Here is a 17,192-nt window from a genome sequence, read left to right as displayed (position 1 = left end):
GAATACCTCCGCCGCTCGCCTCGCCGCGGCCGCGCAGCCCTCGCCCGCCCGTTGGCTGCCGGGAACGGCATGGCGGCCGGAAGCGGCGCGCGGCCCGCGCGGACGGCAGCGCCGCTGGAGGCGGTCGGTGAGTAGCGGTATGCGGTGGGGTTGCGGGCCGCGTGCCGCCTCCGTGCGCCGAGCTAGCGGCGAGACGGCGGCCTCGCGCGTTCCTAAATGCCGACTATTTCATGTCAGTAGCTGTGCTCTCAGGGTGCGCGTGTCTGTGTTTGGGTGACGCTGGGTGGGACGCCTACGCAGCGAGACGGCAGTGCGTGCACGTGTGCGTGTGGGCGCGCGTCTAAGCGTATTCCACCTGCACTGGCTCCCCACGTTGACTTGATAATTAACGGTATATATTCTTTCTCCCACAGCCCTTCCGTAGCGCGTGGATCGCTCTCGATGCGGATTGACACCCGGGCGGTCGGGCCAGGCCTCCCCGAGGCGGCCGAGCACACCCCCGGGTGCTGAGGAGAGGCTGTGCCCGCTCCCAGCCCCGCCCCGAGCTCCTGCCTCGGGCAGCCCCGAACATCTGTGTCCCCTTAGGCCGTATTTGCACCTAAATCGCCTCCATCTTCCCCTAGGAGGGCTCAGTGATGAGTCAGTAACATGCTCAGTCCCTCCTTGCACCCCGTGAAAGCATTCATTAGGAGAAATCTGGCTGCGAGAGAAAATTCTAGAGCAGCACAGCCATCACAGTGCAGGCTGAGTTGTTTTGTGGTGTCATCAGATGTTTTGAAGGGAGTGTATAAACAGGTGGGGGAACGTCTGTTCATGAGGATGGATGGTGATAGGACAAGGGGGAATGGTTTTAAACTGAGACAGGGAAGGTTTAGGTTAGATATTAGGAGGAAGTTTTTCACACAGAGGGAGGTGACGCACTGGAACAGGTTGCCCAAGGAGGTTGTGGATGCCCCATCCCTGGAGGCATTCAAGGCCAGGCTGGATGTGGCTCTGGGCAGCCTGGTCTGGTGGTTGGTGACCCTGCACAAAGCAGGGGTTTGAAACTCGATGATCATTGTGGTCCTTTTCAACCCAGGCCATTCAATAATTCTATGGTCAGTTTTTATCTTCCTTCAGCCTGCGTTAGGCTTTTCTGCAGGAAGGCGATGTCTGTGTCCCCACATGCAGCCTTTGTGATGCCACTGTGTCCTGTTGGTGCTGTGCTTACTGCATTGTGCTTTGTTACAGTTTTTTCTAACTGTGTGATGTATTTATAGTTGCCATCTCAGGTAAAGCTGACTTGTGTAATAAACGCGTCTAGCTAACACCATGAGCAATATGCATGACTTTTTGCCTTGGACTTCAGTTTATTTTCCTTCTCTTTCTTCAGTACCTTTTTGATGCAGGAGAGAAGGTAGTGGCTTACAGGAACATCATTTTCAGTGTTCCTTTAATCTTTAAGCACTAAAATTTCCTCTGTGATATAATCACTGTTCTGTCCCTACTGTTTGTAACTGATTTTTGGTTTTGTTGTACTGTTTCCCCAGGTATCGCTCCTTCTTTCAAGGTTCCTCTTACTGTAGAGATCCATGACCTACCTTTTCCATGTTCTCCTCCTTCTGCCCTGTTAACTCCACAGCTCACCAGATCTTCTTATAGACCAATCTGACACACTAGAACAGCAGGAAAAACTCCTGTGTGTTGCTGGATTTCCAGCTGTTTTGTGTTCATGGGAAGGCTGGTCATAGGGTGAGCTGACAGAGAACATGATGGAGGGGAAAAGCTGAGAAAAGAGATGTAGAAATGTCCCTATAGACAATACTGAGCCATTAGATCAACTTAGCTGTCCAAGGAGCCATAACATTGCCTGATAATTGTACCACAGCCACAGCACAGCTTGCTTAACATTTCTGAAGTATCCAGGATAAAACAAGTAGTGTAAAAGTTTCAAAACAACCCAGTAGGCTTGAAAACACGTTCATACCTTAACACAGATATTACCCATTGCTGCAGTGGGATTTTCAGTGCGTGACACTGTGGTCTGTAAGTAGCTGTTTTCCGTGGCAGCTGCTGATCTGTGGCCCAGTTTTGTACAGCTGTACAAAGGCTGCTGGTAGCTTGCTGTAGTGTTACAAATGCTGATGTACAGACAGGCTGCTTGGTACTGGTCTGCATGTCTAGGACCAGCAGACCAATGTTCTCTTTTTTTTTTTTGCACGTGTCTGGAGTAAAAGGTCAGTTAACAATTTTGTTAGTCTTTATTCTGTTCATCAATGCAATCAATGGCATGGGCTGTGGTAACATAGTACTACTGCTGGGTGATTATACCTGGGAGCACACGGTACATCTCAAAACAGTACCTCTCCTTTAAAAAAAAGAGAGCAGAAGTAACAGGGAACATAAAGAGAGAATAACCAGGGGGAGAAAAGAAACATGCATTCTTTTTGATAGGGATGGCAAAATAAGCTGTGACTTGCAAAGAAACAAATATCGTTTATAAAATCAAGGCATGCTTAACAAAGAATTACCTTTAGGTTAGTGTTGCTCACCTTTTTGAGTGTATGAAGATGATTTGTACTTACATGGTGAGAAACTGCCTGGAGTCCCAGGCACATGATCTACGTATTTCATTTAGTCTAGAGACCTGAGACTGCTTCAGGCAAAGCATTTGAATAAAAGTCCTCTGAACAAGCTAGATACGTTTTCTCATTAGTGACAGTATGGAATGTACAGTTAGTATTTATTTTAGTGTGTTTGACACAAGCACAACTTCATTTGTTGTATAAAGAAATCAAATTCCCATCTGGACTAAATATAGGATAATAGAGAATTGGAAGACTGAGATAGTGCTATTGCTGCTGTGTGAGAACAGAATTGGAGTGCTTGGCTTTCATTTGTAATCCATTAAACCTGTGTACTTAAAGCCTAATCAGTTGATGTTTGCCTGCAGTGAGCCTGGGACCACGTGGTTTGTAGACCTTCAAGCCCTACTTGAAAACTAACCATGATCACTGAAGTCACATGTGGCTTGATGCTTCTGTCCTCACCTTTTACTGTACCCTCTGATTTTATAAAGTAGGATGTACCATCTCTGCATGCTGCTGAAAGCATTGCAAGTGTCAGTAGGACACGCTGTCTCCTCATTTTGACCCCTTCCAGTGGTCATAGGGGATTGATTTGAAACGAGTTGGTACATTTTACAGGCTGCTGCGCTTTGTTGTTGTTATTCATAGTGTTGACCTCTAGCATCCTGTCCAGTTCTGTAGAATCTCTCCTTGCCCATTATTAGGAGTGATTTGGAATCAAACTGGTATTTACAGCTATCCAAGTCTGTCTTTTTCAAAAGGAACTGTAATCTGAGTTAGTTCTGTAGTGTGAAACGGAGTTGAAGGGGCATCGTGCTGTCAGAGAGAGTGTTGGTCAGTAGAAATAATGAAGAAGAAATTATGGCTCAAAGGAAGGTAGTAACCTTGATGACTTTGCTGTTCAACTTCTCTGTCTTCCTCCTGAATCTTAAGGAGAGAAATATTGATTGCAGTTATTCTTCCATTTGAAGTCAGCAGGAGCAGCATTGGGTCCCTGTAGTTTTAAACCTGTTTCTCAGGCTGATTCAGGTTGTTAGCATCAGTGCCAGCGAGGGAATGGTCTTAAGCAGGCTTAAGGAGCAGCTTGCTGATGTGTGCTCTGTACTGAAGTCTTCCTCAACAAATGCATGTGTTATGATAGGTGAGAAAGGCAAAAATTGGCCCTGAATTCAAGAAATCATACAAAATGGAATATGTGATGTCAGTTGTAAAATATGCAATAGATTTACGTAGCAGTGATACTGCAGAAGGGCTCGTATTTGCTAGTGAGTCTGTAACATTGTTAAAGTAATGGGAGAAGTTTCCCAACAGTGACAGTAACAGCAGGGTGCCCTTTGGAGTTGGAAGCAGTTACATTTGCAAGTTAAACTTCTGCTTCATTATGCACCAATTGTACTTCTCTGAAAACCGCTGAAGTGATGTTTGGGCTGTTAATTATTTTTTTTAATTATTAATATTCCTCCACAGCTCTGTGTGAGATCTCATTGTAGCCACTTCGTAAAGGAAATCAATTCTGTCTGAGTTAGAATATAGTAAGTTGAGATGCTTGGACAAAGCATCTCCACCCAGTACAGCACACTTAACAAGTAAGTGAGATCTTGAGCATGTAGAGAGTGGATAAGTGTACAAATTCATGGCCTAAAGCTGTTAAATCTAGTATGTGACTTAATTTAAAGTTTTGAGTTCATTATGTGTGCTAGAAAACATGTATTTTGAGTCAAGGAAACACTCCTCTGATGTCATTACTGCAGTTAGTATGGGCTGCATTATTGTTGGTGTATTTTTCTCCCCACCCCAAAAAAATTTAACTGAATTTTTCTTTAATTGTTGTATTCACTTCTTATTTTTCAGGAGTCTTTGAAAAATCCTTAGTGGTCATGACATTGTTACAAGTGAGATAAATTAGCCAGTGGCTCAGAGGGATGGATACCCAGAAGACTACAAATGGTTTGCGCGTGATTGGACAAGGGACTGGTATAGGGAAATCGACACTCCACATGGTGGGGTATTTGGGAAAAGTCAGTTGAAACTTATTTTACATCTGTGCAAAGTTCATATTTTTTCTCTGTTTTGAGAGATATTTAATTGGTCTTATTTTACCAAACAAAACAAAAACAAAAACCCTCAACATTATTTTCCACGGAAATCTGTAACAATGGCGAAAGATTCTAAATAGATCTGTGTCTGAACTTTTTACTGGTGCTGTATTTATGACTGTGCATTTCTATGTATATTACTTCATATTTCAAAGATCTGAGTATGTGTACCTTGGCTCTAACTCCCTTGCTTTAGTATAAGTAGAATGAAATGTTACCTAGTTGTATTGTCAAAGATACTAAAGATTTGAATGCTTAAATCAAAAGATAAATTTGTGTAGTTTGCTCTACACTATAACTGTATCTTATTTACAAGGACAAAACCTATCTGCTTTATTTTTTAATGTTGAGTTAGGTGTTACATGCTTAGAAGCTAGTCGTTGCTTTTCTATCTGCATATATATGTCTTAACTTGGGACACTATATTAACAAATGTAAGTTTATGCATTTTTTTTTTCTTTTTTTTTTTAGAGCCATGCTCCTGTGGAAAAAACTTCACCTGACTATTGTCCAGTCTGCAAAGAGAAGGGCCAGGTTCAAGTTTTACGGACTTACCGCATCAATTTTCAGGAGTCCATTTATCTTTGTGAAAACCCTCAGGTATTACTCTAATTAACAGTCCTGTTTGCTAGTGTAGAGGCCTTTGCCAGTAGCGGTTAAACATCTTAAGTTCAAGATTTGATTGGTAGTGAGCAGACTGTTGAAATATGATGCCTTTGATGTTATATTCTGAATGGTGTTTGCTTGTAATATAGACAAAAACATAGCAAACCTCTGTGTATGTGGTGGTCGGCACAACTAGCTATTCTGAAGAGTAAAGGGAGCAGATTGAAAGGAGTAAGGTAGAGTTTGTTTCACATAACAAGGGGACACAAGTGATACTAAACAAATCTTTGTATGAACCAGAATATGAAGGATCTCATTCGTTGTTATTTTAACTCTTGTTCACCTGAAGTGACTTTTGAGATTTCATTGTAACTTTTCTTTTTTCCTGTAGTGTATCTACCCACTTGGTTACAAACCATTCAACAGCATAATTATTTCTGCTGATTCAGAAAATCTTCAAGTTCCATCTAATGATAAGAAAAGGAAATTGTGTGATACCAGTGACTTTTCTCCTATCGAATCAAATCCAAAACTGACAAGAACTAATGATGTGGTAAATGTTGAGCAGACTATTAATACAGACCCTGTTGTCAAAAACTGTGGTGATAGCTTATGTATCCTTCAGTCGAGTGTATGTGACGTGTTAGAAAATGGCCAACAAAAATCCAGTAACGAGGAATCCATCAATCACAGGGTGGATTTTGAAACAACCTCCAACACCAACGGTCATCAAGAAAGTCCGCCTAAGAATTTTAGCTCCAGAACACAACTCTTGCCAGACTCTACTCACAGCTCAGCAACAACTGAAGTTTTGCTCAGAGACAGTAACTGTTCCACAAGTAACACAGATCTATGTCTTCAGTGGAGAAACAAGTATAATCTTTGTTGGTTAGATTGTGTTTTGTCTGCACTGGTCCACTTAGAAGCATTAAAATTTGCTCTAGTAGAAGATGATGAAAAATGTTTACTCCAAAGGCTCTTGACAAAATACAGTCAAGCAACTGTTCTGCTGAACACCTGTAAAAGGAGTAAAGTAAAAGGTGAGTTCATTCAGCTACTATTTTTTCATATTCAGACTGATCTGATTAAGGAATTTAGTACAATGCCTTTAAAAATGCCTCTTTTCTATTTCAAGATCACAAATGAATCAGGTACATCTCAGTACTATGAATTTGCAGGATTCTGTGCTTTAGCTCACAGACTCCCAGTAACCCCTGCAATTGTTTTCTTGGGATAAATGTGTGCACTTTGAAAGTGGACATCAAATACAAAGGATCTCTTGATATATATATATATATATATATATATATATATATATATATATATATATATATATATATATACTTTTTTTTTGGTCATAACCAAAGTAGGAAACTTGTGAATTATGTGATTGAGCCGTACTTTGTTTCCTTCTTCTCTGTTGGTTAATTATTGCATTATTTTTCTGATCTTAATCTTCAGGATTGTTTTGGATGTGGTTTATGTCACTGTGTAATGAACAGTTGCCTTATCACACCAAAAATATTCAAGCTGGGAACATGTTCTTCTCTGGCTCCAGCTCTGTTCATTGAAGAAATGCTTCCCTTGCGGTCTGCTGGCTGTGCTGAGGGTGTAACCTGTTCTAGTCAGAATTAGTCAAAAGGTTTTAACCTGGTTTATGCTGTCTGGAAAAACTTAGTAAGTACTCAGATACGCAGCTTAATAGATTTGAGAGTAGTAGCCTCTAAGCTCAGGGACAGTGGAGAGCAGCTGGGGGCAAACTTTCAGGTAGCACAATGGGAGTGAGAGGTGGATGTGATGCTGCAGTCTGATAGTTTGGCCTTTGATCACTTTCCATATGGTGGATTCAGTGTAAGGCTCTTAAACTAAGATTTATTTTTCCTAGTCCTTTGGAATGGACCCAGTGGAGTCATAAGCCTGAACTTCTAAGCAATCACCCTTCAGAGAATTACTGCAGACCTTTGGCTAGCCAGTACCCTTCATGAATTTCTTTTTCAATAGGTCTTCCAGGAAAAGTGTATGTTTCAATATGACAGAATATAGTAATAGAACAGCACTAGATAATTTAAAGGATATCATATCTTTACTGGAAAGAATAGTGAGTGTATCAAAAAGGGCTTAACCCACCACGTGGCAGAGAGAACAGTACTTTACAGAGGCACACACACACAAAAAAATATCCAAAGAAATTCTCTAGAGGTTCGTATATTATTTGCCAGAAGGTCTGTTTGATTTTGGGGGTTTCAGATGTTACCTGGAAGCCCTCTACTACTGCAGCAGCCAAGATGTTATTTTTTCTTTCTGTTGTGCTACTGCTGTGTTTGCAAAGGAACTCTGGTATGGAAGAATCCTAAAGTGGGTGTGCTGGTTTGCTTCCCTTAGAACGGCTGGTGGAATATGGTGATGTTTGAAACATTTCCAGGAACTACTGCAGAAGAAGTTGGCTCATTTTGGCAGGAATGGAAAGGGGATCGGATGAAGAGTGTTATTGTGGAAAACAGCTGTAGTATTTTTGTTCCTTCATTTACTTTTTCAGTATTTTTTTTGCATATGACTATGTTTTGAAACAAGCAAAAGCAATTGAGATACAAGAAAATGGTTTTTACCTTTTAAACACGTAATTTTTTAAAGTAAGAAGTAGTTCCCACAGCTGTTCTAAATCCTTCCTTTAATTGGTGTGATTTGTGATCATGATTGTGTAGTAACAGATGTATTCTTTCATATGCTTAATGTATGTGTATAGACATTGTAAGTTGCAAATACATAGTAAGATAAATATATGATTTTACAAATAGGTTTTCAATGTTGAAAATACTGACTTAGGAATTTAGTATTTAGCATTTAAGTATTTTTATAATGAATTCTATGATGTCATTACAAACATGTAAACAAATCTCTGTGATTTGGTCTTCATGTTTAGATTTTAAAATCTAGTCTTAATCTCTGAACCTCTGTGGTTTGTAATGTTTGACTCCATTAATCTTACGTGTTATTACTGTCTAGAACAGAATCATCGAATATCCCAAGTTGGAAAGAACCCTAGCTATGGGTACACATTCTTGGTGAGAATTTAAGTCAGATGAAGTTATTTTGGGTTAGCATTCAAGTTCTATAAACCAGTCTGTAATTTTCAGACCAATTGATACTGAGCAGTGACTATTTTACTAGCAGTTCTAGACAAGTGTAGATCAGTGTGAAAGATATCTGTACATAATGAGCTCGTGTTAGGGTTACGTGTGTGAAAGGGTTGGAGGTGTTGCACATCAATACATGAAAGTATATATTTTTTTTTCTACAGATGTTCTTCCTAAAGCAGAATTGCTTCTCAATGAAATAAGAAACCAAATTTTTATACAGCTTCAGCCACAGCTTAGGTGTGAATTAGGTAAGTAATTACCTAACAAGCAGCACCTCAGTATTTATTTTCAGGAAACTGTACATCTGAAGTCATTTAGCGTGTCAGTTCATAAAAATACATCTGTATAATGCATGCAAGACACCCTGCAAGTCATACGTTTGTTAGCTTGTGACATACACACAGTGTACTGTGTGATTAGCTGTTTTGTCCCTGGCTGTTTTTCAGAGTGTAGGCAGGTTTTTGTAACTATGCTGCATTCCTGAAACTGTCATTGAGAGCAGCCAGGTAACACGGATCAAACCCTTTGCTGGGAGCTTTAGAGGGATGCCCTGAATTGCAATCGTTGCAGTGAGCTTATCTTCCCTTTTGAAGTACTGAAATCTGATTTCAAATTCAGCGACTGTTTTTTCTCCCTGTCTTTGAAGGTAAGGAGGAAAGTCCAGTGTTCGCACTCCCTCTCCTCTTAAAACAGGATCAGCAAGCTGAGAAACTGTTTCTGCATTCATTTTCATGGAAGTTTGAATGCATGTGCTGTGGCTACAAATACCTGGACCGGTGAGATTTTTTTTATAAATGTGCCTTCTCTTTAACTGTCCTACTGTAGCTTTGAATCTGCATGTAATAAAAGACTTTTCTTTGCATCTCCAGGTCTTGTACAGCTTAAGTTTCTGGGTGAAGTTTTATGTGAACTGCTTCTTCAGTTTGACATTTGCAAGTGGTTTACTGCTGTGCAGTGTCTTAGGAAACCACGTTATCTCTTAACTAAGAAAGAAATAATAGGTAACAGCAAGTGGCTGGCCATGCTCGCTCTGATCTTGTGCTGAGAATACACAGGTTGTTGCTGTTCTACAGAATATGTGCCTAGCGTGCTTTTACTATTGAAGGATATCTGTAATGTACACTGGGATTGGAAAGAATCAGAGATTTTAATGTGTTTTAAAATAGTGTTACAGGCAAGTCATTTCTTGAGGGTTGGTGTAATTCATGTAGCCACAGGTCACTTAGGCTGTTAGAGCCCAGAGAAAGGGACCTTGTCTTCATGAGACAGCTCATTCTATTTGAAAAATGCCTGTTTCTCTCCACTATCTGAAGTTCATACAATAAGCTTCTCGATCCACAGGTGAAGTGAGATTAATTATGCCTGTTAGCCAGGTAAAATGTGTAGGTCTGCTTAATAAGGTGTGTCCAAGTTGCATACTATGTTTTTTAAAAAAAAGTGGAACAATCTAGGCTAGAGCAATTATAGAGGAGTCCTTTCTGCAGCTAAGGAAGAAACTACATTATTTAATATCCCATACATTGTATTTTCACCCAATACAACTTCTTTGCAATCTGTGCTCTGAGTGTGCTGGGTTTTTTGATTGGTTGGTTTGGTGGTTGTTTTTTTAAACAAGACACTGTACTATGTGCACTGTGAGATAGTGACCACTTCCTTCTCTCCTTGAGACATCGTAGTAGCTAGTGAATTGCTCAGATCCTTGTGAAAGCTCTACCATTCCTTAAAAAGGAAGCAGAGATAACATGCTAAGGGAGAAGGAGCGTATAATGCTCTGCTCAAGGCTGCAGAGCTGCTGAGAGCAAATGGTGACTGATAATGTGTGGCAGAACTGAATTCAGCGCTGTCTTGGATAGAGTGTAGTCACAGAGGAATATGTGCAAATGGCATGAATATGAACAGAATTTAGCTTTGTCATAACGTGCAACTTTTTCCCCTTGTAAACTGCAAATATTTATTGTTTTCTAATCAGCAAATTGTCTTATTCTGTGTCTGTGTGTGTCCAGATGTAGGAAAACACTAACAACGTTCACAAATGTAATCCCTGATTGGCATCCGCTTAATGCTGTTCATGTTGCTCCGTGCAATAACTGCAGTGATAGATCTCAAAGAAGACAGATGATTTTGGAAAAGTGAGTTTTGACATATGAACTTGAAAATAAAATGGATAAAATTCTGTGATTTCATGTATTGAACATAGTATCGCTTTCAAAACTAAACTGTTGTCTTGGGTTTATAGATGAAAAGCTTTAAACTCTGATAAGTACTTCTTTAGATGTTAGGTAATCCTTAAAGGCTGAAGCTGCAGATGGTTTTTACATGAAGCATAGAAGGAACATTTTTTAACACACTGACTAGCACATAGGTTTGAGCTAGGTCATGCTTTCTACTAAGTAGTAAATGTCAACAACTGATAGCCAATCTCAGCATTTCTGCAGCTTTTGGGATTGGTGAATAAAACTATTTTCACCTATTTATTTATTTGCCTTGGGAACAATGTCTTTTTGTACTATGATTATGATGCAGTTGTCTTCTGTTTTTTCTCACCTTTTCCCCACACCCAAAGTCCTGTACACGTTTTGCTTTTTTTTTTCTCCCCTCATCTTTAACAAAATGGAGCATCCAGTTGGAGATGTCTTTTTCCTTGAGTACAGCACAATTGTAAGAGTCCCGTGTAGAAACAGAATAGTAAGGGCAGAACTCTTGAAATGCCTTGCACAAAGCTTTTGTTAAGGAATTTTTGTCACTATTTTGTTGTAACAGACTGTTTCTTTATTGTCTCCTTAATAGAGTACCCTCAGTACTAATGTTCCATTTCGTAGAAGGCTTGCCACATAACAACCTGAAGAGTTACTCGTTTCAGCTTGAAGAAGAAATCTACCAAATAACATCTGTTATTCAGTATGAAATGCGTAAGAAGCACTTCATAACCTGGTCATTGGATCCTGATGGTAAGAAACATTAGGTCTGTGTACAAACAGTACTTTGAGTTCTACATCAAGTAGTGTTTCATGGGTTATTGGATAGTCCATAGGCAGTAACAAGGATTTATTTTGTCTGCATCCTAAACTTGGGATTTGGTGAATAATTGTAGGAACTTTGTTATTTAGGGTGAAGGTTTAGTTTTGATTTAACTGGCTTCTTCAGCAGTGTTCTGCCTTCATGGGCAGAAGTTATTTGGGTAGAGTCATTTCCTTTCAAAACTTTGTAAAAGCTAAATAATAATTAAAACAAACAAACAAAAAACAGCGAACAATCGAAGCATGGCTGTTGGACAAATAGCATCAGTTATTTTGAAGCCAATAGTTGGTCCTTTCTTGACTGGAAATTGGGGAATCTGTGGAATTAGCTGCATTAATGAAGTTTGTATTCATTCATGAACTGCAGCTGCAGCTGAGGGGCGGGAGGCAAACATGCATGATGGAAACATTGCCAGTGGTATGATGGTTGTAGCATTGGTGGCAGCAGAGCTTCATCTGAGTGGAACTCTGAAATTGCAGATGGTAAAAAGATGGTATCTAATTTTTGTGCTTCTCTAGAGGGAGTGGAGTGCAGCCTTATCAAATGTTTTAACAGTATGAAAATTGTGTAAGTCATATTACCTGAGTTTAAGAAAAAAAGAAAGAGGAAGCAGCTGGTAAGGAAGCACCTAGTAAGGAATATCCTGAGAATCGTGTGTATGTGGTCTGTATCTGTTTTAAAAAAATTCAAGCAGTAAAATACTTGATGAACAATTTGCAGATGATGAGGCAAATTCACAAAATGAGCAGTTTCTCTTAAACCCCCGTGCCTTCCATGTAAGGAATGAAAAGTTCTACCAAGAAGCTTAAGAGGTGGCTCTTTGCTCACACGTGTGCAGTATTTTTAGCCAAGATGTCAGCCTTATTAGCTCAGGCAAAAAAAACTTAGCTTTGTTTTTCAGTAGACCTTGTCTGACTTGTAATAATATTGCTGCAAATTCTGCTTGGGGTGATCTTTTTACAGTGGAAACCTCCCAGTTTTCCTCTGATATAATACAGAATGAAGGAGAAGAAAATATAATTGCTGCTTGTCAGGTTAATAAAAATGCTTGACAAGTGTCAGAAGATGGAGACTTCAATTTCAAAAGCCTCTTAGTCACTGCACTGGTTGTTGTTTATTTTTCAGGAACTTGGCTTGAATGTGATGATTTAAAGGGTCCGTATTGCAGGAGACACAAAAGATTTGAAGTTCCTCCGACAGAGATTCATATTGTCATCTGGGAAAGGAAAGCATCCCACTTGCCAGAAGAACAGAATTCACGGCATCAGAGTAAAAATATTGAAGATTCTACTATTAATAATGTGCAGTTAAATTCCACAGTGTTGCACCACGGTTTTGATAATACTGTACACAGTGTGCTTGCAGAAGATCACAAAGCAGATTCTGTGAGAATTCCAGATGAGAAACAGCAGCAGGTAGCTGAGGGTGAAAGTGCACACTGTGGCTTAGAAAATCTTGCCCGTGATGATCTTGTGACTCAGGTTCTTGAAGAAACTCCACTTGACTCAGAGGGTAAATCAGTGCTGAACAGAAAGATGATGGAAAATAACCTTGTTGTTGAAATGAGCTCACGGGAAAAGCAAGAATCGGCTTTTTCACCTAACACTCCCTGTCCAGGGGAGCTCATTGGAACTGATGTACCTATGAATGATAAAAACACGCTATCTGAAAATTCCAGCATTTGCTTATCTCTACAAGAGTTGAATCCAGCAAGTATTACTCCTCCTGTACCCAAAAAACATGACCCCAACCCATCTGACTCATTATTTGCTCAAAGCACAGATGGTAAAGCTAACTTACTTAATGGAGAACGTGGTTTAAGTTCAGGACAAGAGATAAACTGTAAATTGCCACCAGTAGAGAATGTTGTAGAAAAATCACCTGACCTGAAAGGTGCAAGCAAAATTGCAGTTCATTCTCAGGTTACAAGTTCTTCTGCTGATAATAATTCCTTTCAGCCTTCAGAGAAAGACCAAAAAAGAGGATTTGTAGGAAGCTGGGTAAAAAAACTGTTAAGCAAGAATACTTCTTTTCTGCCTTCAAGTGCCTCGATGCCCAAGAATGAGAGAAGCTGCAGAACTCCCTCCGTGCAGAGGTTAAGTGACACATGGTTGCCAGTTAAAGGAGCAAGTAACTTTGGTGGATTTCAAGGCAGAGGTGAACGCAAAGCGTCTCAGCCCCTAACATCAGTGCTTCCTCGGAGTAATAATGCTCATTGTTTATCGAAGTTCAAAGGATTTTCTCAAGGCACTTGTCTCCCCCAGAATCATAATGCTGTGGAAGGCCTGAATTGGAATAAGTCAGGCAATACTGTGGGTAGCTCTGGTAAGACAACTCAGGTCCATCCACCTAGCTATAATTCCGTGAAGGCAGAAGAGTCAGATAGTGACAAAACAAGGAAGCTTCGCCTGAAACTGTTAAAAAAGCTTAATGCTAAAAAGAAGAAGTTGGCTTCACTAGACAGGCTAGCAGTGGAACAGGCGAAACGTGGAAAACCTGTTGCTAGCTATGCAAGTGCCCCTTCACAGACTGAATCTCAGAATGATAGTGAATTACTGCAGAGCTTTTTAAGGGAACTGCAGTATCACATTGATGCTGCCGATAATTCGTCTGAATTCAGTGTGAACTCAGGATGCAGTAGCCATAATAGCAATGATGAAATACTGGCAGAATTACTGTCCCCTACTTCAACTGTTGCTTCCTCAGAGGTTCCAAAAAGTGAAGATGAATGTATGTATATGGAAATGGTAAATAGCAGCAGTGCTGCACCAGCAGAGCCTGCTGAGAAGACCAGCGTATCTCATGCAGCACTGACAAGTGAGGACCACAGTTATTACAGTCCTGAAAAGGGCAGTAACTATGAACACACAGTGAGCAAACCCAGTGTGAAAAAAATTGGTTTTGAGAGTCCCACAAGGGAAGATATCCTTGAAGACCTGTTCTCCATTTCAGCACCAACCACAATGGCAGGTGACATAGATGTACCTCATTTTGATGAGACGCTCTTTGAAACTTGGTGAATGTTTGGTTTATTAGGGTTGTGGGGTTTTTTTTTCCAACATTATGTATATTTTGAAACAAATGGCTATTAAATTATATTTTCTAACAGGTTTAATTGCACCCTGGCTGTACTTGAACACTTTCCACTGCAGTTGTTCTTAAAACTTTATTGTAGCAGGCAAAGTGCTTTAAGGCATTTTGTTTTTTTAAGAAACCGTTATTTTAGCAGATGTAATGATGCATTCAAATATAGCTCCTATGAGTCTTAACTTTTTTGCTGCTTTTAATATGGGAAATGTACCCATGTTTTATTGGGTTTGAAAAATAACAGACTTCAGTATCCTAGGTGTTGTAATGGCATGAGAAGTACTTTGGGTAACACGGATCTGTTTTTCAGGATCACCCAACTCCTGAAGTCTCTTTGTCCAGTGTTTAGGGGAAAAATCCACCATTCTGTAATAATGGATTTTTGTCTCCTTTGCTGCAAAGATTGTGTGCAACTCTCAACTCAAATGGTGATACTTCGTTTGGAGTTTTTGAGTAATCTGTTCTGTAAGCTCCCCTTCCCTGGATCCAAAGAAGGACTGATACAAATACTAGTACTTCCCTTTGAACTTAGGGCACCTGCTGGGTTTTCATCCTGGGTAATTGAAAATATAATTTGACTGAACATTATTCAGAGCCGGGTCATTTTCTTCAAGTAAATTAAATAAGATCTGGGCTAGAGTTTGCCATGCTAAGAAGAGATACCCAGTGTAACTTTTATTCATGCATTGCTGCGAATTCACTAATAAAAGAAAGATTTCTGAGAGTGGAACTGTGAATTAGCACTTACTGCTGTTGTCCATAGGGCAGCCCACCCCTATCTGTATACAAGCGAAGGGCAAGGAGAGGCGAGGTCCATAGGACAAAACTTACAGAGAACATGGCAAGACACATTGAGTAGGAAGAGAGAGAAGATCACTGACATTGTGGTGTTTCTGGGTCTGCATATGGCTGTCCTTTTGCTAGGTGGGAGTCTTTGGAAATCACGGATAGAGAGGTGAGGTTCTGTCTGCTGAATTGGATTAACTGTATGTTTTTCTAGTACGTGTGATAATGAGAATTTCATCAGCAAGTCTTTGTTTCAGTTACTTCTAGAGGTACTCTACATTTTTTCCTTTCTATCCTGAATTTAAAACACAAATCTTCTGTCTTATCTTCAAATAGATGTGTTTTGAACATAATTGTCATTACAAAGCATGGCTACAGATGTAAATGGTCCTTGATAGCTTGAACCAGGTTCAGTAAGTGATTGAGAATCTGTCAATGGCACTGAATGCACCTTGACAAGTTGTTTCTGTTGTAATTGCATACGTGTTTATTGAATTGGCACTTCAGACAATTACTGGTTTCATTCTTGGAGTCTTTGTAAAGAGGTGGAGCTCCTCTTTGTTTTAGATATTGTGACTGGTACGTTGCAATAAAAAATCAGTGGGTTCTCAATGTGAAGTACCACTGTTCTGCTGGTGAAATGTTTGTTGGTCTGTTCACTTTGTAAAAAAAAATAATAATAATAAATTGTTGACCAAAATTAGAGCTTGACTTGACAACAAATAATCGACAAGCCTTGAGGGGGTAATAGGATTTTCCTGGGGAGTTTTCCAACCCGTGGTTGTGCAAACCACAGAAGAGCAGTGTGTCATTACCACTAATTGCTTGCTGCAGGGGTTTCCCTAAGCAGTGGGGAACTGCTTCCAGCATAGAGACCATCTGCAGTGCGCTGGGCTGCAGCTCCTTGCAGCTGTGATATGGGAACTGCCTCCCTGCTGACTCAGGACATGACAGACTCAGGGATGGGTGAAGCTGTTCTCTTGGGGTTGGCGCGATACAGAACGAAGAAAAGACCCCTCTTCAGTGGGATATAGGAGGTGGAGGTTGTGAAAGGAGATGAGGCAGCCCTGCTGTAAGGAGTGTGATGAGGTTAATAGCAAGGAAAGAGGATATGGGGTACATCTGCTGTGCACGTGTTGCCTAGGCAGAAAAAAAATACATGGTCACCACTGCCAACATCTGCAAACTGACAAATGGAGTCCTTGGTATGCAGCAGCGTGGGGTACAGTGTGGGTACACACATGTGTAAAAGCTCCAGGGGCAAATAAATAGCACTTAAGATTGAAATTGGAACTACATGTCACTGGTGCAAGTTTTTGCTTCTCTCTTTTTTTTTTTTTTTTCCCCTGAAAGTGAAAGATGTTGCTGTGCACTTTGTTGGTTTACTTCCATAAATATTGTACTGCAGCTGATTCCACGCAAGTGAAAATTCATCTGTGTTCTTAAATGAAAACTCCTTGACCAAAGCAAGAGTTTGGAATTCTGTGGTTGCTTCTTGTTTGAGACTAGATTTAAAATGCGGGCTGGACATTCAGCTTTGTGTCATTAATAAAACCATGAAGTCTTAGTTTTCTGACAGATTTTCAGCCTCTGCCCTCCCCCCGAACCAGGCAGAATAGCTGTGGGAACGCTGGTTACAAACCTGATTTTGGTCTTGATGTTTTTAATGGGCTATTGCCATTAATTCTTCATCCAGCATTGCTTTTTGGCTTGAACAGTTATTCCCCCCCAACAGCGTGTCAATGGGGAGCGGTTGTGCTTTGTCTCTTTCTTTTGCAGAGCTGGTTTACATCAGTGAATCTGCCCTTGAAGTTGGAGCGCGCAGCTCCTGAGCGTGTGCTCTGCTGCAACATCTCCCAGGACACAGCTGGGAGCAGAGGAGCTTATGCAGTCTA

General features: G+C 40.4%; 1 protein-coding gene across 1 annotated transcript; it reads left to right on the top strand.

Moving 5' to 3' along the window:
* Window positions 1-24: 24 nt before the first annotated feature.
* On the top strand, window positions 25-15,980 carry USPL1 (ubiquitin specific peptidase like 1). Its single transcript, XM_048931955.1, has 9 exons — window positions 25-127; window positions 4,419-4,585; window positions 5,135-5,263; window positions 5,661-6,309; window positions 8,568-8,654; window positions 9,053-9,182; window positions 10,410-10,535; window positions 11,194-11,354; window positions 12,550-15,980. The coding sequence occupies exons 2-9, from the start codon at window positions 4,490-4,492 to the stop codon at window positions 14,442-14,444; spliced, it is 3,273 nt and encodes a 1,090-aa protein (XP_048787912.1). The 5' UTR covers window positions 25-127; window positions 4,419-4,489; the 3' UTR covers window positions 14,445-15,980.
* The last annotated feature ends 1,212 nt before the right edge of the window (window positions 15,981-17,192 follow it).

This window comes from Lagopus muta, chromosome 1 (assembly GCF_023343835.1).
Source record: "Lagopus muta isolate bLagMut1 chromosome 1, bLagMut1 primary, whole genome shotgun sequence".
In the NCBI taxonomy this organism is placed as follows: Eukaryota; Metazoa; Chordata; class Aves; order Galliformes; family Phasianidae; genus Lagopus; species Lagopus muta.
Note: the sequence above shows the minus strand (reverse complement) of the source record. Positions and strands in the feature narration are given on the sequence as shown.

What these genes read in the sequence shown, in the direction of transcription:
- USPL1 (XM_048931955.1), top strand. Translation starts at nt 4,490, where the DNA reads ATGGATACCCAGAAGACTACAAATGGTTTGCGCGTGATTGGACAAGGG. An exon ending in TGGTGGGGTATTTGGGAAAA is followed by an intron (nt 4,586 to 5,134) that starts GTCAGTTGAAAC and finishes TTTTTTTTTTAG; the next exon opens with AGCCATGCTCCTGTGGAAAA. An exon ending in CTGGTCATTGGATCCTGATG is followed by an intron (nt 11,355 to 12,549) that starts GTAAGAAACATT and finishes TTTATTTTTCAG; the next exon opens with GAACTTGGCTTGAATGTGAT.